Source organism: Equus przewalskii, chromosome 6 (assembly GCF_037783145.1).
Source record: "Equus przewalskii isolate Varuska chromosome 6, EquPr2, whole genome shotgun sequence".
In the NCBI taxonomy this organism is placed as follows: Eukaryota; Metazoa; Chordata; class Mammalia; order Perissodactyla; family Equidae; genus Equus; species Equus przewalskii.
This window is the reverse complement of record NC_091836.1, coordinates 29,438,717-29,462,572: the sequence shown is the minus strand read 5'-3', so window position 1 is coordinate 29,462,572 and position 23,856 is coordinate 29,438,717. Positions and strand designations below refer to the sequence as shown.

General features: G+C 47.5%; 1 protein-coding gene across 1 annotated transcript in view; it reads right to left on the bottom strand.

The window, feature by feature from the left end:
• Nucleotides 1–23,856, bottom strand: part of SORL1 (sortilin related receptor 1) — a 158,362-nt gene that overhangs the window by 118,074 nt on the left and 16,432 nt on the right. The window contains exons 2-6 of the mRNA XM_008530665.2: nt 23,040–23,156; nt 16,643–16,768; nt 9,623–9,784; nt 8,173–8,240; nt 1,620–1,800 (exon numbers count right to left, since the gene is read on the bottom strand). Coding sequence (XP_008528887.1) covers nt 1,620–1,800; nt 8,173–8,240; nt 9,623–9,784; nt 16,643–16,768; nt 23,040–23,156 — 654 coding nt within the window. The remainder of the gene's footprint in view (nt 1–1,619; nt 1,801–8,172; nt 8,241–9,622; nt 9,785–16,642; nt 16,769–23,039; nt 23,157–23,856) is intronic.

Below are 23,856 nucleotides of genomic sequence, written 5' to 3'. Positions count from 1 at the left end.
AGGGTGTCACCAGGTACCAGTCCTCAGGCCTGATTTCGCCACTCTGCATTCCCATCATCACATGCCGCCCAAGACAATTCAAGGATGCTTGTGTTCTTGGGCTGCTGTGCGTGTGTGTGTGTGTGTGTGTGTGTGTGAGGGTAGGTGGGTGGGTGTGGGTGCCAGATAAACAGAAAGAGGCAAGGCAGGGAAAAAAGGATCCAGGGAGTGACAATGCAAATAGCCTGACAGAAGACCAATCGCCATAGCTTAGTGGCTTTAATAAACATCTTGCAAGGTATATAATAGGGAACTCCTCTTGCCGTTAGCCATCCACTTCTGTCATTCCAACCTTACTCCTTGCTTCCCCTCTTGGGGAGATCCTCTCTCTATCCTAGAATCCATCCTACCAAGGCGGTTGACCTGCTTCTACCCGGCTGGCTACGTGAGAACCTGGAAGAAAATATTACATCTGATTTTGGTCCCTAAGGTTAACAGTAACAGAAAGAAGCGCAACCTATCAGTGTCCAGGGGCCTTCAACAGAGCCAGAGGTCAATGAGGGAATGGCTGCCAACATGAAGGCAAGCTTACAGCCCCCCAGGAACAGCAGCCCAACCTGCTCTTGGCAGGGCCTGGCTTGTTCCTTCACACAAGGGCAGTACAGTTGCAACTTGCAACTTGATACAGTTGCAAGGCAAGTCCTGCTAAATAATCAACTCTGGTTTTAAATGAGCAAGCCCACCATTTCAGCATCTGGCTCCAACACATCAAATCAAGGGGAAGATTTTCCCAAAGGCTGAGAGTTAAGCTACTTACTGACAGCTGGAAGCTTAATTACTGCTTTTCTTAGAGCATTAACTCCCACTAGCCAATGACTACACTTTCTATTAGCCATTTAAATTAGCATGTGTCCAAAATCCACAAAGAAATCGGCCTAAGTTGAAAGGAAATCAGGGGAGCCAGCCCTGTGGCCGAGTGGTCAAGTTCACACACTCCGCTTCTGCAGCCCAGGAGTTCACCAGTTCAGATCCTAGGCGCGGACCTACGCACTGCTCATCAAGACATGCTGTGGCAGCATCCCACATAGAAGAACTAGAATGACCTGCAACTAGGATATACAACCAGGTACTGGGGCTTTGGGGAGAAAAAAAAAGAGGAAGATTGGCAACAGGTGTTAGCTCAGAGCCCATCATCCCCACAAAAAAAGAGAGAGAAAAAGATTGGTAAAATTTGGAAAGTGCTCTGAGAGTGTTAAAAAAAAAAAAAAAGGAAAAGAAAGGAAATCAGGCAGTGGGATTAAAGAAAAAAGCCACTGAGCCCTCTCCCTCCTTTCCGTGTTCTTTTAATTGGCATTTCAAAGACATATGTGTTTGTCAAGGATGCTTAGCTACCAGAAAACAACCAAATTCCCAGAGCACAGAGATATCCTGAATGCTTCTCTAAGCTTTTCCACTCCTCGACCTCCCAGGACCGTCCACATCCCTTTGGGAGGTGCACCTGTGTCCACACCCTTCAGTCAAGCACCCCCAGCACACTGATGCTGTTCCTCTTGGGGAAACTCACCTGCTTGATCACAGAATGCCAAACCTCAGAAAGGAAACTCAAAGCAGTTTATTATTCCTTAGTGCCTTCCACTTACCAACACCCTCGTGGCAAACATGTACTTGTCCCGAAGCTGAAAGTCTTTCACTTCCTCGAGGATCACTTCCTGGTTCTCCAGGGACTGGAAGAAGTCTGTGCTTCGGAACACTGTGGAGAAGCCGAAGGGTTCATGGCGTTCAATGTAGATGGTGGTTGGCTCGTCATAGGGGTCGATTCCCCTGGAAAGAAAAAGATGGTTGCTATCTTATCCATGTTTAATCAACGGAGGCACAGAGGTGCTGCCCTGCAGACAATCAGCTAGAACTCAGGGCCACCATGGGGGGAGCTATGAATGATACTCTCTGTGCCACAAACATATATACAGGAGAAAAGGAATGGCCATTTATAAAGTGTTTTGCGTCGTTCCTGCTGTTTTCAAAGCATCCTGGGTTTCACTCAAGGCACGCTCTGGCCATGCCTGAGAAGAACAAAAAGGAAAAGAAAGTGAAAGGCAGAACATTTGAGAATCAGTAAGCATGGGGCCAGCCCCGTGGCCAAGTGATTAAGTTCGTGTGCTCCGCTTTGGCGGCCTGGGGTTTCGCTGGTTCGGATCCCAGGCACAGACATGGCACCGCTCATTAAGCCATGCTGAGGCAGCGTCCCACATGCCACAACTAGAAGGACCCACAACTAAAAATATGCAACTATGTACCGGGGGGCTTTGGGGAGAAAAAGGAAAAATAAAATCTTAAAAAAAAAAACAAAAAGGATCAGTAAGCAATGAACCGCTTGAGGCTGTCAGCAAGTTTCTGGCCTCAAGTTCTGAACCTCAGAGGAATAAAGGAGAGTGTTTCCCCAGGATGCTATATTCTCAGAAGAACAGCTCTACAGGAAACCACACAAGGAACCAGCGAGCCTGATCTTTCTAACGGACACAGCCCTTTCTCTGTCTCATGCTGCTGTCACCGATGTGTGCAGTCAGGAGTCACTCTGCCAGTGCAAACTCATCTCCCGCGAGGCTCCTTCACAAAGTCTTTCTCAGCACAGCCAGACCCCCTTGCTGTCCTTCAGAAATGCAGAGCTCACTTCTCCCTCTGCGCTTCTGGCCACACTATAGCCTCTGCAGGGAGGCCCTCGCGTGCACACCTGTATCCCACTCATCTTCCGAGGTCAAGTTCAAGGTCCCCTCTTCCAGGAAGCCTCCCCCAGTGCTCTTTCTCCCTTCTCCCAACACTAGCGATGCTTCTCTGCAGCACTCAGTTTCAAGGTTTTTATATGAATTTTCTGAGTTTCTAACGAAGGTAGAAAACTGCTTTGGATGAGTGGATATTGAATCACTCTCGTTACTTTCCACAGAGGTGCTTCCTATTCAGTGTTAGACTGTTCACCGTACATGTTTGTCTGAGCTTCCTAGAGAGAGTACAGATGCCTTTAAAGGCCATGTCTTGTATTTCTTTTTACCCTCCAGAAATCCCAGCTGATGGATCCCTGCCGCACTGGATCCCTGGACCATAATCGCAGACGCGCTTCCAAACCAAAAACTGCAGAGTGACTAGGTCAAACTTCCTTGGAGAAGGATCTCTGAACTGATGTTCCCCCAAATAAGGCCGCAAACAGCAGTTTGGAGGATGACTAATCGGCCCCAGGTTTCCCAACACTCTAAGAACAGCAAGGCCGTGGAGACCAGTCAGCAAGAGGGAAAAGTACTTGGAAAACTCAGGAAGAGTTTTCTCAGTGAGGACGCAGTGCGGACCCAACGATAGGCAGAAGGACTCATTCACGCGACTGTCTTTGTCCAGTTCCACAAGCACAACTGGATCTCAGGATAATGAAGGTAATGATATAAAATTCCTTCAAAGATGTACTGTCAAGAACATGTTCTCAAAAAAAATAGAAAGCAACGAGGGAGGGTGGGAAGCAGGAGGGAGGGAGGAAGGAAGGAAGAACGGAGATAAGAAATAGGAAAACAAAAGACTTGACTTTTGCCCTTCAATCTGGAGTCTTAGCAATGCGCTGGAGAAACCATCGGCCTTGGTTCTAATGTGGGAGACGAAGTGTTCGTCGTCAGATGCTCTGTGTGCACGTATGCGGGGGTGGTGGCATGTTCTCTTCTTTTCCACAATTAGAAGTACTGATTAAAGTGCTTCCTCTACCCCAGAGGATATGCAAATTAAAACGAGGCTGCTAGATATTTTTAAAAAGGCAGAGAGGAAGGGACCTTTATTCAGATATTTTGAGACCAAGTTCCCCTCTATTATTCCTGCCTTGCCAAAAGCAGCAGCCAACATCTAGAGGTAGAAAGAGCTGTGACATTCATCCCAATTCTCTTCCATAATCCATACTAGGACCTCCCATTTCGGACAGCCACTCCACCTCCAAGTTCTTGAACTTTGCAATCGCTAGCCTTCCACTTCTTATACTCGTTCACACCTACTTCCTGTTCTTTTGCCCTCATTTGGGAATTCCAGGGCTTGCTCTATCTCTGAGCACAGTCATCGGTTCTCATCTGGGCTCATCCGCCTTATAAGCCTTCAGTGATGCTCCACAGGGCATCCTTGAGCCCCTCCACCAGAGCTCTGACACTGGCCTGCTTTCTAAGCGCTGCTGAACACATGTATGCCATCACTCTCTGAGAAGTTAGACAACACTCTCACTTATTATGAGGAATCCTAGGGGAAAATCCCCCACACAGCTTGAAATTCCCTGACACTAGACATGCAATTATCTAAAATAAGATGGGCCTGTGGCCAGCCTCGTGACTGAGTGGTTAAGTTTGCATGCTCTGCTTCAGTGGCTCAGGGTTTAACCGGTTCAGATCCTGGGCATGGACATGGCATTGCTCATCAAGCCATGCTGAGGTGGTGTCCCACATAGCACAACCAGAAGGACCTGCAACTAGAATATACAACTGTGTACTGGGGGGCTTTGGGGAGAAGAAGAAGAAAGATAAAATAAAATAAGATAGGCCAGTCCTCTCCCCTAAGAGATTTGCATGCCTACACAGAGGCAGAAAACACAACATACAAAGTCCCAAATGTGAAGTTCCCTTATTCAGTAATCCTGCTGGTTTGCATTCTTAATATATGGTTCCCTAAACAGATAAAAGAGCAATTTGTCCCTTTAAAATTCAAATAAAACAAAAGAAAGTTCTAATGGTATTCCTTGGGTAGAAGTTATACTTGGATAAGACTGTGGTTATAATTTCACTAAGACTCTACAATGTCTGCCCAAGGAAAATAACAGAAGGGTCAGAAACAGCTGCCCTCTACGAAAAGGAAGTCCTTTGGGGCCCAAAGACACTCAGCTGTAAGGCTCCTCCCTGTGCTCCCTCCATCTTCACTGTCCCCAATTACTAAGGAAGCAAGACCAACTCAGAGACATTCCTCTTCAGAGAGCTAAAAAAAGCACAGACAGTATCTATTATCTTGTTGGGCCATTACATTTAATGAGGACTAAAAATACACATAAAAATCAAATGAGAGACTGGGAAATATAAATGAATACACATATACAAGCTATCTCATACCTCAAACAAAGGGCTAACCTCAAATATATAAAGAGCTGCTAGAAATCAACAATAAAAAGACTAACAATCCAAGGTCCAGCCCAGTGGTGCAGTGATTAAGTTTGTGCATTCTGCTTTGGCGGCCCGGGGTTTGCCGGTTCAGATCCCAGGTGCGGACCTATGTACCGCTTGTGAAGCCATGCTGTGGCAGGCATCCCACAAATAAAGTAGAAGAAGATGGGCACAGATGTTAGCTAGGGCCAATCTTCCTCAGCAAAAACAGGAGGATTGGCAGCAAGATGTTAGCTCAGGGCTAATCTTCCTCAAAAAAAAAAAAAAGAAGACTAACAATCCAATAGGAAAAGGGCAAAGGGCATGAACAGACATATCACAAAAAACAAACAAACAAACAAATAAAAATGACCTGTAAGCAGGTTAAAAGATGCTCAAACTCATTCATAATAAGAAAAATGCAGATTAAAACCACACTGAGATACTACTTCTTACCTAACACACTGGCTGTGGAGAGACGCACAATCCTATATTGTTGAGATGAGTGCAAAATTTGACCCTTTCTATGGAAAATTTGGAAAAAGACAAATACTATATGATCTCACTTATAACTGGAATCTTAAAAAAGAATAAAAACTCACAGAAAAAGAGATGAGACATGTGGTTACCAGAGGTGGAGGGTCGAGGGAGGGGCAATTGGAGGAAGGTGGCCAGAAGTTCAAACTTCACGTTATAAGATAAATAAGTACTCAGGATGTAATGCACAACATGATGACAACAGTTAACACTGCTGTGTAATACACAGGAGAGTTTTGAGAGTAAATGCTAAGAGCTCTCATCACAAGAAGAAAATTTTTCTTTCCTTCTTCTTTTCATTCTATCTATATGAGAAGATGGATGTTAGCAGAAACTATTGGGTAATCATTTCACAATACATGTAAATGAAACCATCATGCTGCACGCCTTAAACTTATACAGTGATGGATGTCAATTGTTTCCCAATAAAACTGGAAAAGAAAACACAAGGAAAAAAAAAAGAAAATGTGGCAATCTTTACCACAGTTACAATTTCAATGCTTCATCCACGGGGCATATATCAGTGCACAAAACAGACAAAGGCCCCTGCCCTTGTGGGGCTTTTATTCTACTGAAGAGAGAAAAACCAATAATAAGCATAATATAGTATACTAGAATATGACAAGTACTATGCAAAAAAGAATAGATCAAAGTTCAGCAAATTGGGAATGGCAGGGGAGTAGTTGCAATTTTAATATGATCCTTAGGGGGCCAGTCCAGTGGTGCAGCAGTTAAGTTTGCACATTCCGCTCCAGCGGGCCAGGGTTCGCAGGTTTGGATCCCAGATATGGATCTATGCACTGCTGCCAAGCCAAGCTGTGGCAGACGTCCCACATATAAAGTAGAGGAAGATGGGCACAGATGTTAGCTCAGCACCAGTCTTCCTCAGCAAAAAAGAGGAGGATTGGTGGCAGATGTCAGCTCAGGTCTAATCTTCCTCAAAAAAATAAAAATTAAAAAAATATAATATGATCCTTAGGACAGGCCTCCTTTAGAAGGTGTTATTTGAGCAGACAAATGAGTAAGAGAGTAGCAATAAGTCTATCTTGGGTAAGAACATTCTAGGCAGAGAAAATAGCAAGTGCAAAGGCCCTATAGTAGGAATGTACGTGGCACTTAATCTGAGAGACATGATGATGGATACTGAAGGGTTCAAAGAAGAGAAACAACACGATCTGACCTGTTTTAAAGGATCAGTTGGGCCGTGTACTGAGAATTAGTTATAGAAGCACAAGAGTGGAGCAGAAAGACCAGTTGGATGAGTACCGAGCGACAATGGTGCTTGGAGTAAAGCAGTAGATCCTGGATATACACTGAAAGTGGAGCCAGCAGTGTTTCCTGATAACAAGAAGCAAACATGGAATCAACGATGACCCAAAGGTTTTGGCCTGAGCAACTAGAAACTGAAACGCGGAAGATATGGGCGGAGCTGATGTGGGGTGGTGAAGACCAAATTTGCTATGTGTGAATGGGCTGAGTGACCCACCGACACAGCAAGTCCGCTCCTGGAGTCTGTTCCACATCTTCCCCTGCACACGTACAAACTCAGATTCAAGATTACAGACTGCATCCCTGTAACAGGATAAGATCAGAAGCAACTAGGACTAGAAACAACTGTACTTCTAAGAGTGCGGCCCTGATGATTTCACTTTCCTTCTCAAAAACCTACAACAGTTCCCCACTGCTTCCAGAATTCAGTCCAAATTCCTTTATGGGGCACTACAGATTCCGATACCGACGTCCCTTTCTAAACTTCACCCAACACACCGTCCAAAAATAAGACTCAGTGTTCCCCGCCCAAGCGCCACCTTCTCCCTGCTTCTGGTCATTCTGTTCTCATCTTGAATTCCTGTCCTGCACACCTCCACACAGCTACACCCTACCTGTTGTGCACATCCTGGATCACGAGCAACCTCCTCCATGGAGCTGTCTGTGATCCTCCCACCTGGAAGGAATACGTCCCTCCTCTGGCTTCTCACGCTAGGTCCACGACTTCCGTGCTTCTCTCCTAATGTGTGTTATCTGCAGAAAACGTCTTTTCTTCCCTCCTACACTGCAATCTCCTTAATAACTACATCCATAAATTATTCAACTTCTTACACCCTAAAGCATCTAGCATGTTTTATACTCAGCAGACACTAAAATAAATGTTGTGAATGAACAAATGAATGAATTTTATAGAGAGAAAAATCCCCATTCCTGCTATGATGCTCTAAAAATGATCGTCTTTAGAAACACTAACACATGCAAAAGCTTCACGATTCCCTGGGTTCCCTGAGGGACTGAAAACTGCAAGAGCTCTGTCACTCCTCTCACAAATCACCTTCCTTCCTCACACCCTCGTCCCCCACCCCCAGGAGTCTGTTATACTTGCAGCTCTAATTCCCAGGTCTGGAAATTGTATTTCCTGAACCAAATGCTTCACATTTCAGCTGAGGATAGGTTTGTCCTCCAGGAAGGAGCTAGGACTGAAGAAAGGAGATTATGTCATGCATATTTCTTAGCTGGCACGACTTACCAAGAAAAGGACTTCACATGTTCCTGAATCAGGACCCAGGTCTGGCCAAAATCATCTGACTTCCATAGCTGCAAAGACCAAAGGACAAGACGTGGTCATGATGCAAGAGGCCTGCACAACCTGAAGGGCATCGCCATCAAACTCCCTCTGAAGCCCCACCTTAAACAACAGGCTGCCTGTGCAGACAGGCAGTGAGGTCACCAGAGCCGGCTGGGTTACTCCAGTGCACACGAGCGCAGGGAGGGAAGAAGAGATGTGCACCTTTGAGTTCTTCTCCAAACTTACTGAGGTCTCAATAGCAAATGGAAGGAAAAATGACTGTGACTTGTCTTCCGTTTACAGATTATTAGAAATTATATTTCATTCGAGACTAGCCCTCTGATGACAGTAAAAACAAAAGTGTTATACTCGGAACTTCTTGCCTGGGAAACAGTGTCTTCAAAACCCCAGAGCAGGCCACGGTGATTAAAGCTGAATGGAGAGGACACCGGCTAAGTGCAGAAGACTACCAAAGGGAACCAACTGAGTCCACAGGGCGCGGCCACGAGGAATTAACTTGCTGATCTCGGCCAAAGCCCCTCAACTTGCAAAGACATAACCGGAGGTTCCTCTGGCCCTAGAGACCCTGCCTTGAGAAGCAGGAGACCAAAAATAACAATAATCCACCTACACTGGTAAACTGACCCAGCCCATACTTAGGTTACTCCCCAAGGCAGTGAAGGTAACCAGATCATGTTTCGGTTAAAGGACCTGCAAATGAGAAAAAAATGCTCCCAGGTTCCTCGGAGCAAAGCCATTCAAAACCCATCATAAATCCAATCCTACATGATCTACAGGTTTCGCAGGATGATGCCAGACCAACAGTCTTGGATTTGGCAAGTTTCAACCTTGAGATATAAATCCTCCTCAGTCTCTCTCCCCATCTCTCACCCTTCCTTCGAATATGGATTAAAGAAGGAAAATACACACATTTATAGTATATGCACGTGCACACACACACACTAAGGAAGAATATTAAAGTTAATGGTAACTTCAAATAAACAGAAGGCAAAAGCATGTTTAAAGTGGAGGATGGGGAAGGGAGAACGGAAATTCCACAAGAGGTCCCAGCAGAACTCAGGCTCCAGACTTCTCTACCTCCCTCTCTCTGATTAAACTCCAGAGCCTCGATGCACCCCCAGGACTAACACAGGTGCGTGTGCACCGAGAAGACCACGATGCTTAACTGACAGGGCCCACCAAGTGCTCGGTGTCGCTCCTCGGCTGGGATACAGGCTGAGAGTGCCAGGGGATCTATTTTTCCTTAGCCATGGGAAATGAAACAGTAATCAAAAAGGCTAAGCCGGTGGTGGGAGACCAGGGGGAGGGCACTCAAAGGACACGCAGTCCACACAGACAGAACAGAAAATTCCAGGAGCCCCCTCCCACTGTGTTCCGGAAGCTCTCTTACCTGCTTGTTGGGGTGAGACCTGTCAAAGCCCAGGAGAAGGTCGGCAGCCTTACTATGCAGAAGGAGATCACCTGCCCGGAATGGGATGGGAAAGCCTTGGATCGTGTTGCAGAAGTCAAACGTGATCCAGAGGTACTGGGCATAAGCATCTGCAAAGATGTACTGCAAAGAGAAAAGAGGTGAGCTCAGAGCAGGACCTGGCCAGAGCCTCCCAGCTCATGCCCCCCAACAGTGTTTGAGTGCACGCACATGCAGGGGGCCAACCGCCACCAACGCGGTGCCAGGGGCTGGCAGGACTTCCACAAAGCTTTCTCACCACCTCCTGACAATGAAGAGATGCTGGTGTCCACTCATAGAGGCACAGTGAAGTCAAGGGACGGGTGAGCAATGGGCTGGGGTGAGCCACATGGTACTCTCCTCTAACCAGGTATAATGAAGCTAGTCAAGCCTTTCTACTTCTTTCAACTGACTTGGCCATTCTCACCCCCTGGCGAGTCCCTCGGTCTCAGTTACAGGGTGGCTACTGGAAGCAGGGTCAAAGAAGTCCTGCTCTTCAGACTGGCTGCACATGGAAGGGACTGATGTCTATGCCTGCATCCTGACAGGCCTTTCCAGGAAAACCCCTAAGACCACACCCATCTTGGAAGATTGGCGTCTCCTTCTTGCCATTATGCCAGGTGCCCCTGGGGCTGGCAGACTCACTCTGGGGCACAGCGGGAAGCAGCACTGGAGAGCAGGGCCCTCACCTTATTCTGCTTCCGCACAGGCGAGTGACTGTGGTCGAGCCTGGCTGGAGAGCGACTGCCGATCGAGAGAGTTCTCCAGGGGAAAGGATTGTGGCAACTCAACTTAACTAACGAACATGCACTGAATATTCACCACGGACCAGACGCGGGGGGCGCCACCGTGAAAACACAGGCTCCTTCCTCTTACGTAGCTTGCAATGGAATGTGGGAGAAAGAGGTTCACAAGTAACGGTAACTCAAGGGAAAATGAGATTAGATGAGAGACCACGGACAGAGTCCTATGAAAGCAGAGACTACACATTAGTTCTGGCTGGGAGATCAGAAATGACTCCATGGCAGATTTGGGCCTTGAAGGGCAAGTAAGATTTCCACAGGGAAAGAACATTCCAAGTCTGGAGCAGTGTGAGTTTAGGAACAAAAGAGGGAAAAAAAAAAATACAGCGTGGGTTTGATGACATCCTGAGGGCCTGAGAGAAATGACTGGAAAATAAGGCTGCAAAGCACAGATGACGGCAGGCCTTGAATGCACACGAGAGATCTGGAGGACAGCCCCTGCTCCCAGAAGAACGAGAGTGGCTCGCTGGACCACTGGGAACCATAAAGCAGAGCAAGCAGGACCTAGCTCCAGCAACAACCTGTCACTGAAATCCTAGAAACCAATAACCAAAGGACTCAGTCCAAGGACACTTCCCCTAATTGATTCCACCCAATGCAGCTCACCCTTCAGCTGACCCCTTTCCACACGTCTAACAGCTCCGGCGGACACGAATACTTGGCACTTGTTCGCATCCTGCTTTCATATGTTCTTGCTCCTTTTCATGTCATTCATTTTTCATTCTCCCCCCAAATCTAGACTGTAAACTTCCCAGGAACATGTTTTATGTGTCCTTTCTCTTGTGTTTCCTTCACAGCATCTACTATAAAACTCCACTCTGTAGAAGCCTAATTAAATCTAACTCTAAAGGGTAGTAAATGTTTCAAAAGCAAAAGCTACTATAAGCAAATGCAATGCTATAAAAACAATTACGATGTGAAGAGAACCATCATCATTTTTGGCATAAAAGTGTTCCCTAGAAATAACTTAGCCCATCTTCCCGCTCTGAAAGCATCTTGGTTATCAGGGAAGGGAGTGTTCCCAGTTTGAAAAGATTTTTCCTGAAATCTATTCCATGGCTTTCTGCAGTCTCACATTTGAGAATCTAAAAACGATGTGCCCAGTCACAGGGCTTTGTATTGTTTATGACTTTTTGGCTAAAATTTTTCAAGAGCACTTAGCATGTGCCACGCACTGAGCTGAAAGTTGTGCATCTCATTTAGTCCACCGAGTACTCACAGCAACTCAACACGTTACATATTATCTCCTCTTTTATTAATGCGGACGCAAGCTTAGAGAGGTTAACTGCCCACAGTGACCCAGGAGTAGGCAGCACTGACATCAGTGTCTGGCTGGTTCAGAGCCATCTCTTAACAGTTCATCAATCCTTACTTCTCTCCCTCCAACAAAAAGGCAGCATTTCCTGAATTGAACTCACAGGTCTTACATTGTACCATTGGGCTCCTCATTAATCCACTCTGTAAGCTTTTACTGGAAACCCTCTCTTCCCTTGCCTTCTGAGACACTGACTCATCTCAGCCCTCATCCCCCACCCCTGACCTTTCTGTCCTTGATTATCATCTGCTGGCTCCTCTGTCTTCGTCCACTCCTCACCTTCCCGTAACCTCATTACTCTTCCATCCTCTGCTGCTGACTTGGTTTATCCTTCCACACAGCTTCAACTAGTGCCTCCGAGAACCAGCATTCCATGCCTTTCAAATCTACAGTCTAACCCTGACTTCTCCCGGAGAGTCTAGTTTCATTACCTCTTTACCTTTCTCAGCATCTCCACCCTGCTATGCCAGGATATTTCACCACATCCAAAACCAAATTCTTCAACACCTTCCCACCAAAACCCAACTCTCCCTCCCACATCCCACGTCTAGCCATGCTCCACCTTCTCCCGGCCTCACAACCCACGGAGTTGGGTTTTTACTCCACTGCCTTCCTCCAGCCCTCGATTTCAATCAGCCGCCTACCCTGTTACGGTTTCCTTTAAAATGTTTTCACAATCTGTTTCCTTTTTATTCCCAAGACTGCTAATGTGGGCCATGCCCCTACTAGGGACTATAAGCAAATTGGGGGTAGGCACTGGGTTTTATTCATCCTCACATCTTCTAGGCTCCAGCAGGATGTGAAGTATTTACAGGGTGATATTATGGTTGGTTGAGTGACTGGGCAACTTCATGCCTCTATTGGCACAATGCTTCCTTTTCTGACTTTTCTCTAATCTTTCCCTTCCGGTCCATCCTGCATATGCCAGGAGAAACATTTCTCTAAAAGACATTATTCACAGCAACTTCTCTACTCAATGAATCTTCCATGGCTCCCTACAGACCTCGAGGCAAATAGAAAACTCCTCCATCAGACGGGGCCTGACCGGTATCACAAAGCTTCACAGTGCCAACCCTCCAGCCCCTCCAGTGAATCTCTTCACTGCCCACAAAGAAACCACGCACGTGCCTTGAATTCTGCCCACGCCTCTCTCCTCCTCGAGGGCTCCCACCAACTGTGCTCTAGCTATTGACATCGGGCCCATTTTTGAAGCTCCATCCCTAATCCCAAATACCCCGTGAAGACTTCACTGCTTTCAACCAACCTCGTTTAATCCTCCAGCTCTCATCATGTCAGCTTCCATCCATCACTTAGGAATGTGTTGCTTCATGCTGTTATGGAACCACATCATATACGCACATACCAGGAAGGCACAGAAGGTCCTACTCTGCTTTTTAGTCCCTAGACTGCCTGGCTATCAAATCCACTCAAGGCCAACCCCACGGATTTGCCAGCAGACCAGACCTGGCCTACTAGGTGCTTCCTAAAGTGTATGATTTCAGGAGCATCCTCACTGACCCCCACATCTCCACCCCATGCACAATCACATAATATTCCAGAGGAGCTTCATCCTTTAGCTTAAAGCTATGTTTCCTCTTAAAATACAAACACCTCTGGAAAGATAACAAAATAAGCTACAGAATTTATCTCCAAGCTAGCATAAGGGATCCTCCAGTTTTGAGTGGAGACACCAAGAGTACAATGAGAGGAAAAAGGGCAGCGGAGGCAATGGAGGACCATACCTCTAGGCGGTGGGAACCAACAGAAAAAGAGAGAGCTGTCTTTCAGACTGACCCAGGACCAATCTCTGCCTGGAAAAATGTAGGATCAGCTCTTGCTTCTGCTGAGGTTATGAAGCCAACTATACACTCAGTGACCTTTTTAAAAGAGTCCCAGACATTTAGACAGTGCCTGACTGATCTTGGGTGTGCTAGGGGGCGGGTGGAACTGCCAGGTGTCTAGAGCTGCACACTGGTTCAGGAGACAGCACACAGAGGACAGAGAAGGAAGTGAGACACTGCTTAAGGAGAAAACAGATGCAAACACGCACCGGACCCCACAACCACGCCACCATCACATGGCAAGGCCACTAGACCAGAGCTAGTTGACTAACTAGTACCTTCTCTCCCCTTTCACAGGCACACACCCCCCAGGCTTCCATGTGGCCCTTTTGTGACATCGGAACCTTTCAGAGCAGCTGCTAACAGTCATTTCACATCACGCTCCTTGACAGCCTACCTAACACTTCACACAGGTGACCGGCCTAGGGCCAGCACCTGTGTGATTTTTCTCAGGAAGTGGTAGTCTGGCGGGGCAATTTGCCTTCCAGCAGACAAAGGTAACAAAGCAAGCGGCACAATAAGAGCATCACTTCCTTCTTGAGAAGTCTGGGGAGGGCGAGGCGCCTCCTCCGGGGAATTAAAAACTCAACAGAGGGGCCAGCCCGGTGGCGCAGCGGTTAAGTGCGCACGTTTCGCTTTGGCGGCCCGGGGTTCGCTGGTTCAGATCCCTGGTGCAGACACGGCACAGCTTGGCATGCCATGCTGTGGTAGGCGTCCCACATATAAAGTAGAGGAAGATGTGCACGGATGTTAGCTCAGGGCCAGTCTTCTTCAGCAAAAAGAGGAGGACTGGCAGTAGTTAGCTCAGGGTTAATATTCCTCAAAAAAAAAAAAAACTCAGAGAATGCTGCATCCCTAACCTCACTCAGCCTGACCCAGGGCCAAGGTGCAACCGTCACTAAGTTCTCCAAGAAGGCAGACTCTCCTCAGTCTTCCCACCAACTGTAAAACACAGGCAACTCCACTGTGAGAAACCCAAGATGCACCACTCCTCAAGGTGGACGGCACTCAGGCTGCATGCAAGCTGCTCCCGTCTCACCTTGCAGCTCCTAGAAACTCCCCATTGCAACCATCCCCCATCCTCCTTCCCTCTTGCCAACGCTCTGGCCACTGCCCTGCTCCTTCTCCAGACCCAATGCTCCAATAGCCCCACATCCTCTCCCTGCACCAAACCTCCCCCTGCAAGTTCATCACATCATCTTTCCTGTCTTCTGACTATTCGGACGTGCGGCTTTAGCAGTTGCTCACCACAACCCATGACAAGCAGGAAGGAAGACAGAACCTGCTTACAGACATCTGTGCTGCGTGGTAGGAGGTGAGAAGGGGCGAGATGGAGCCCAAGAGGGAGACCGCAGAGACACAACAGAGGGGTTTCAAGGCCACAACTTCAGCAAGCATTAGCCCGGGGACAAGGTGTAAAGATAATGACGATAATAATAGATAGGTACAACCTGACCCGACATGAGTAACCCCAGTGTTATCTGATTCTTGGGAGGCAGGGGCATACAGAATGATCCACGGGAGATGCAACACAGCCAGCGAGCTGAACCTGGGGTAGGGCTCCTCACCTCACAGGAGCCAAGAGCAAAGCAAACAGGGGCTCCCCCCAGCTCTGGGAGTCCTGAGTACCTGCCTGGCCACGGCGCAGTGGGTGGGGAGTGGTGCAAAGGCTGGCAGTCTTGTCTACAGAGCCAATCCCCTCCAACGCCTTTTCTTTCCTTTCCATCACAGGAGGAAAAGTTGCTCTGTCACCCTGGAGTTAGTTAAGAGGGAGTCTGCTCCTATCTCCCACTCCATTTTGAGATTATTAGGCAGGGCTGGTATTAACCAGTATGTACCAGTACTAACTATTCTAGCTGTTAAAAAAACAATTGCTCCTGTACCTGTTAGTGAATAGCTGCTTCCCAGAAACCCTGAGGGGCCCCTCCTAAGACCCCAAAGGCCTGGCCCCTTCCCCAGGACTTCCTCACCATCCAGCAACTAAAAGGCTAATGCCTGGCCCAGCAGGGTGGCCTTCAGGACCAGCTCCCTCCAGACTGGGGCTGTTCCGATTGGTCAGTGCCATTCCAGTGGCTCAATATTTTGAATACAGTTCCTGCTAACAGACCACAGGCAACCTGAGAAGCCAGCACTGAGAGGCACCTAGCCAGAGGACCCTGTGGGTCTCCCTGTCTTAGTCCACTCTGGATGAGCAAAGAGCAGCCCCTACTCTGACCTCAGAAAACTCTTGCTACCAAGGAGTTTTCAGCATCCTTCGAGGCAGCCCTCCCACCCTGGAAATGAGCCAGGGATCACCAGAGTGGGGAAGAAAGCAATCAGATGCAATGCTCCCTTCTTAACCAGCAGGAAAGCCTTGCAGGCTGCCTGATTCCTACCCACCCCCAAACCCCCGCACCTCCCTGGGGCCCAGGGCTATCTCAAGTCCATGCTTCCTCCAAATCAAACTGCCAGGTTCTACCGCAGAAACACAGCCCCAGGCCAGGCAGCTGGGAAAACAAATCCAGAAGCACAGAGCATCTGACTCCACGGTTCACTTCTATACGGTATAGGTTGGAGAGAGGGGGGTGTGCGAGCGCACGAGCATGCACACGCACGTGCGCACACACACGTACTAGTGATGCCAATGAAGACAGGAGTTCAGCAGCCACCCTGGAAGACATGCATTAGACTGCAATCTAAGTCCCCGTGGACCTGGTAACACTGTTGCCACCTATGAGTCAGGCAATTTATTAGTTGGCAGATTTCCTGTGCTTTAACTTGTCACCCTTTGTCTAGAAATCCTGCCTGGCCAGTACTGGACCTGCTTGGTTATATATGGTTCCACCCTGAGAACTGTATTCTGTCACAAACTCCCAGGTTAGCAGAAAAACTGTCACCAGCCACAAGTCACCAGTCAGCTGCAGAGACGACAAAGGGCTCCATCTCCCAGGCCCCCTTTAGTACAGCCATCTTCCCAAAACACAGCCCCACGAAGTCACACCATGCAGCACAGCTGCTTCCTTACACGCTTGTTGTCCGCAGGACTGTGGTAGAACTGAGAGATCACAGCTTCGCTGTTATTTCCCACACCGAAGTTCAACTTCTCTGAGATTTTCTTGAATGACTTTCCGTAGTCATAAGACACGTACACCTGCAATACAGAGGAGGGGAGGAAAAAGGAGAAGAGTAGGTGAGAAATGCGGCAGAAAGATCTCTCACTTCGAAAGGTCCTGCCCTAGATCCTGAACATGGTTCCCAATAGGTCCCGGAGGCCATGAAATGACAGACGTGGAAAGATAATCCACAAAGAGGAGCAGGGCACCTCTATGCCTGTCCCCAAACAGGTGGGGGCAGACAGCGTGATAGCCCCACAGCCGCTGCGCCTGGAATACACAGGCCTCTCTTCTGAAGCCAGGACAAGTCCCTGGAGGGGGAGACAAACGGATGGAAACAACGATAAGCTCCTGACCACAGCCGGGTTAAGTGTTTAACAAATTACATCCAGAGGCAGAGAGAATGTGGTTGTCTGAGAGGAAGGAATTGAGAATTTGTTTGGCCATCTGTTGACATGTCCCCAAAGGTAATCTAACTCCTCATCCCTCTGCTGAGAAGTTCTGATCTTACAGCATTCCAGAAGTTGAAAAAAGAAAACCCTCCTGGGTCTCAATGGAGTAGCCCAAGAGATGAAAAAGAAAGAGTGCTAAGTGACTAAACATGCACAGAGGTGACATGGATGGGCACCAGAATCCCGTCTCCAGCGCTCGCGTCCCCTAATTCTACAGCACAGGAGATCCTGAGTGTGGGAGGGAAGAGCAGCAGCCAGGCACATGCCAACGGGTCTCTGGCCATGTAGTAACCACAGTACTGAAACATAACAATAACTGTCATTCACGGCCTGTTTACCAGGTGCCAGATACTACAGCAACCTCTCCAAAGAAAGGAGCTCAGGTGCAAATGCAATTATTAAAATCATTTTACAGATAAAGCAACAGGGGCTTGTGTGTGAGCTTAGTTATGCACCAAAGAAACAGAGAAAGTAAGTAGCAGCAGGGAGTCCAGCCCAACCACCCGCCTCCAAAGCAGGAATCTCAACACCGTTGCACCTCGGGTAATGGAAGGTAGCATGGAAGCGGTCTGATATCTTGTACCCAGACTTTACTATATGCAATAGGAAATTAACAGAATCAGAGGGTTAAAAACAAGCCTGATAGGTGAATATAATATTACCAATACTTAGTTAGAAGTGGGGTAAGCATTAAAGAAAAATGACAGGTGAATCCCAAGAAGAACGGGAACTACAGGACTAATCCCAGAAAGGGCATTGCCACCACTGCCCCTTGACTCAACAGCAAACGTGTGCTGAGGGTTTCACAGGAGCCAGGTCCTGTGTGAGGCACCAGAGTGATAAAGACCTGGCCTTTAGACACACTGTAAACATGTAAATGTTTGTAAACAAGGCCTCATGTAAACAATGAACTACACAAGGTATGTACCAAGAGAACTGAGAACACACGCGGGTCATTAATATTTATTAGCTGTCAAGGTTGGAGACGAGCACAGATAGAACCTAGGTCACAGCAGAAGAAACCTTGCTACGAACAAAAATGCTTAAACATGGCCTGTGTTCCCAGCTACCAAACACGCAGCGAGGGGCAGCCACAGCCGAGGCTTCAGAAACCCAGCAGCTGAGAGTCTGCAGACAATCGGAGTGGGTACAAAGTCAAAGTGGTTCCTTCTCACTTCCGTTCTCCCGGCTGAGACTGGATATTAAGCATCCCTTTTAGGCTCAGAAGTCATACGGAGCAAACTAACGGCTTCTAGAAAAGGGAACGCGGGCCTCTTTTGGCTCTGACATCTCATAAATTGACACTCCCCTGTGAGTCACCCCTGCAGAGGCCCAAATGTGATCTTAAATTCACATTAGGGTAGCATTTTTCAGTATGCAACACTCTTTTGTATACATTCTCTCTCTTCATCTTTAAAAACTCTGAGTTAGTCTCTCCTTTGCCTCCCTCAGCGTACCTGAAACACCAGAGACACTCAGTAAAGATTTCAGGAATGAATAAATATCACTATAAGCCACAGAGCAAGTAAATGAGTGTGTCCCATAAATGAATAAGAGAGTGAAGGGAATGACTCAGTAAGCGACTGAGTGAATCATGATTTCCATTAAGAGGGAATAAAAACTAAGACTCAGAGAAGTTAATGACTAGCCCAAGGTCATACTGCGACTAAGTGACAAAACTGTAACAGGCTCCTCCAACTCCAAGTCCAGTTGTCTTTCTCCTCTTGCAAGTTAACCTTCTAGGAGAATGTTCTCTTCTATGTGCTCTGATTCTCTGTTAAAGGGGAAGGTCATACTCCAAATCTACGTGCCAGGCAGTGGAAGGAGTGCTGGACGGCAGGGACAAAAGATTGACTTGCACAGAGCACAGAGCCTCTCCGAGATCCTCAGCCATACCTCTCCCATCTCACACACAGAGCTACGACAACCCTCACGACCAAAAAGCTCTTCCTTAATTCTCACCTGTAAACCAAACCCATCTCTTTGGGTCTTACACCTCACAGACATGGAGTCAGTATGTAAGGGTCCATCCTATGCCTGAATGCTCCTGTAAATTACTCATCCACCTTCCTTCCCTTCTCCAGGTTGAACAATTCCAACACAACACTTTTATCCAATCTTAATTCTTATTCCTATTTGATTAACACAGACCCTTAGCTCCACAGGGCAAAGTTCAGGGCCATGCACAGCTATCTACTTTCCTCCACACTGAAGAACCCAGAAAAGGCCAGTGTTCAATAATGCCAAGTGGGCTGATGCCTCATGGTCTCCACCTGGCACCCCCACGGGTACGTTCTGGCTCGGGCTGGCTGTTCTTCACAGCGGCACTAGGCTATGACTCACTGCCCTCTGTGACCTCCAGGTGAATTTGGCCAAACACCCTGTACTCGCTCATCTTGTGCTTCTACAGTTGGTTTTTCATCCAGACCCAGGTTTCTGCGCTAATCAGTCGTCTCTGATCTAGATATGACACTAGTCCCTAACGAGTGAAATACAGGGCAGAGGAGTTACTCAACTGCCAACAGTTGCTAGGTTGCTAGTTAGACCACTGTCTTACCTACAAAGATGGTCTTTCGAATTGACCAGTTTTCAACTCTCCCACTGTACTTCAAAACCGTATGATAATAATTAGGAGGTGGATGGGAGGGAGGAGGAAATGAGAGGGAGGGAAAGAGCAGGGAGAGGGGGCGGTGAGGAAGAGGGTTAAAATGCACAGAAAATCTCTCTGTATCCGGTTCTGTTCTACGTGCTTTACACCAGTGCTTCTCAAACTGTCATACGCCTGCCAATCACCCGGCAGGACACAGGTCAAAATGGTGATTCTGATTCAGGAAGTCTGGGGTGAGACCTGAGATTCTGTATTTCTAATTAGCTGCCAGAAAATACCCATGGCTGCTTGCTGATCCACAGACCACACCCAGGGAGCAAGGTTCTACAATTACCATCTCGTTGATAGATAAGAAGATCAAGAGAAGGTTAATGACTTGGCTCAAGGTCAGACTGCTAATGAATGGCAGAGCTAAGATTCAAACCCAGGCATTCTGATTTCAGAGCCAAGGCTCAGCTAGACACGAGCTTCCACAGACTACCAAATTCTGCACTGTTAGTAAGTATAGGTCCTGCTGCCCAGTCAATCCTGAGAGGCACCCATCATAATGTCACCTCACTCTGGGTACAAGGGCAGTGAGTCCTACCGTTCCTGATACCTTCCCTGGCTGCTTCTGATCTTCTGGTGGACACTATCTCTGGACAGCCCTTTGGCCAATTCCGTACCTGATTACATGGTAAAATGTCAGGAGAGGGCAGAGACAGAGGTGGGAAGGGTCAAAATAACACCTATTGTTTCCTTTCATCTACCAGACTCATCACAGAAAATGACGGGTCCTGCAGGAGCCATTCTTCAAAGAATCACACCGGCTACAAGTTCATCAGGACATTATTCATTTTTTTTTTCTGTGTAAGAGCAAACCTTCTGGAATTTCAGCTTCCAGATCCATCCCTTTTTTATGCACTGAGTATGCTTGACTTGGCCATTCTCCAACACTCACACAGCTCCTTATTTGTATAGGTCCTCTCCCTTCTGGACTGCTGATGGGGCCTTAGGAACCACGCTTTCCCTCTTCTTTAAAGAAAATTTGGACTGTTACTACTCCGGCACCACCAACTCCTGCCTGAGTCATAATTTATTTTTGCATTAACTTTTCATATCAGAACATCGCAGTTCCACGAGCCAATTCTTCAATGTAGCTTGTATACAAATGGGGGAAATCTCTGCCATTCACTTATTATCTCCAAGCATGAAGTTTCTTTCCTATTTAATCTTATCATATATTTCATTCCAGAACAGTTCATCACTTCTAATATTCAATGGATTCTTAATACGTTAGGCTCAAATATGTGCACACAGTGAGAATTCATTTTGGGTAGACTGACAATTTTGAGGATGACCAACCATTCTGGACTGAGGGAGGTCCCAGGATGTGCGACTTTCAGGGCTAAAACTCAGACAAGTCGGTTACCCTAGCAACACCACATCCTCACACACCAAGTCTGTGATGGGGTCTTAATTCTCATAAGCCCCCACTCTCCCACAGACATGCTGAGTCACTTAATTTCTCTAGGCTCCTGTTTGTCCAGCAAAAAACCATAAAACAATGGTTAGGGTCTTCTACCTATCTTGCAAAAAATTTTATCTGGAAACATAATTTTTTTAAGTGCATAAAAACCCTGGGGATTCCTCAACACCGTAGGGCATAGAGCAGTCTCCTGTGCTCAGAAGGGATGCCTATGGGCAATAACTATGCTGAATACATACACAGGGCCAACAGGCATCCGTGTGCTGCCATCTGTGCTTGCAAACCCTGACTGCACTTACGAGTGGGCCAAAGTCACTGCCCCAAACAAGTCTAGCCCTGCTCCAGAGCATTACACCCAGACTACTGTCAGCTGAAGCGGTTTCCCACCTGCCACTGCTCAGCACCCCCCTGGGCAAAGCTAGACATCACCAGAGCCCTTCTTCAGCCCTCCCTGTCTGTGGCTGCCCCGATTCTACCCACTAGAAATCAGCCCCTAAGGCTCCCTCCAGTCACCTGCCTCAGAGCACATCCAGCCCAGATCGTGGATACACAGAGAGGGACCTCACGGAGACCAAATCTACACCCACGAATTACAAGTGCGTCCTTAAGGATGATGTGACAGTGCTAGCAAATTCATCAGGTTTCTTCCGGCCAGAGCACAGTGACCGAAGGCCCATAGCATGTTTTCCGGTCCACAGCCTCACTCCGTCACCACATCAGACCCTGATCCAAGGCGGAGACCGTTCCTGCTCCCACAAAGGGCATTCTGGAGCAGGGACTGCCGGCTGGGACTCCACGGCCAACCCTGGCCCTCATGGATGTTTTACTTGGCCCACACGGTGTCTGTAAAAATTATACATTAGCTGCCAACTTGTAAGACTCAACAGTTTTCACATAAAAATCCAGACTTCGGAGCTTCTCTTGATAAATCAGACCTGGCAACACTGGGCCCTGCATGGCAACCAGGGCCCAGAGCCGCTAACAGCAGCGCCCTCAGAGGCGGTTATTCTCCAGTTTGTCAGTCCCTTCCACTCCCTAGCGTCTCTCAAACCCTGAGACCAAGTTACCAACCACCACCCTCAAATTAAGATCCAGGTGAAGGTTTCTTAAACCTGCACCTCTGTTAAAAGTAGGAAAATGACATATTGTCCCAGAGGGCCACACACTCCAAGAAAAATGGGAGAGACCATTTTCTTCAAGGAGGTAAAGAGGGTGGTAAATGTGGAGGCAGCGTCACCCTGCCCATTGCCCACCTGGCCTCTCACAGGCCTCTGAGTTTGTGACCCTTGGTCTCATGCCTTCAAAGCACCTAAAGTATTAAACATCGTAGGAAGGCAGCTGTGGAAATTAAGAATATGAGCTATAAGAATTATGAGCAATATTGAATCCGATTCAACATCTCACCCACTGGGACCGGTGAGAAGCGACCAGCACGTGGGAAAGACCAGTGCACCGCCATCGGGCTCCGCTGCAGAGGGGCAGCTCTGCCCAGTAGCGCACTTCTGGCACTCTGTTGAGCAGATACAAGGATCCAGCTCCTACCCTATCACTTCACAAAAATAATCACACATTGTACGCAGCTCTTTGCAACACCGACTGCACCACCCCGTGTTCGGTAAATCAGGGAGATGTATTATTCTCTAGATTCTCTTCCCCATCGCCTAATTTATCCCATCCATTCTCCAGTTTCCCACTGTTTTTTCTGGCACGATAACCCCGGCGGATTAGAAAAGGGCATGTGGTCGGCACACTGGAGCGCCCAGAGCAACACCAATACTTACATCACTGCTCTTGGGCCTCACCAACGCCAGGCTGTCTCGGGCCAAGGCCACGATCACGTTGCTCTTCTCTCCCGCCCAGTGCACCACCATCTGATTATGGGAATCATTCAGACTAACCTGAAAGAGATCAAACACAGGAATTAGGACCCATGAGGAGTGATGCCATAAACCTCCTAAAGCAAGACTCTCTCTCCTCCTGTGTCACTCAGAAATGACTAAAGATTCTTGAATCTGGAGCATTAGGTCACGGTGGCCTATTTTTCCCCTCTGTGCAGATGCCACCAGACTCAACGTCTCCTAGAAGAAACACTAGTCCTCTGCTATTTTGGATACAACTGGATTGAAAAAAATCTTCTCAGGCTCTCACTGGCATAACCAATTATTTTGCTTATTTTTGTCCTTTGTGAAATGAATCTCTGGTTAATCTCATTTTCACTCCATATATGGGACATGTGCGCACAAGGCTGGAAAACAAAACCCTGAAACATCTTCCTCATTCAAAAATAGTGCAGAGGCCAGAAAGACGCCACGCTTTCACACCTCTGTTCAAACTGGTGCTCTCTCTGGCCTACAGGTGACGTTGCTCACCCTCAGCTCGTCACAAGGGAGAAAAAGAGAACATCACAGTGCACTTTCATTTAGGTAGTTTCGAAGTGTCTCAAGTAAGGAAGTATTTTCCAGGACTCCACAGAAATGACCTTTGGATTATCACTAACAGTAGTTTCCAGACTTCTGGATTTTATAAACCAGTAAAATGGAAATAAATTAGGAAGGCCAACAGAGAATTGATTGGCCACTGTCTATTGTGCCAGGTAAG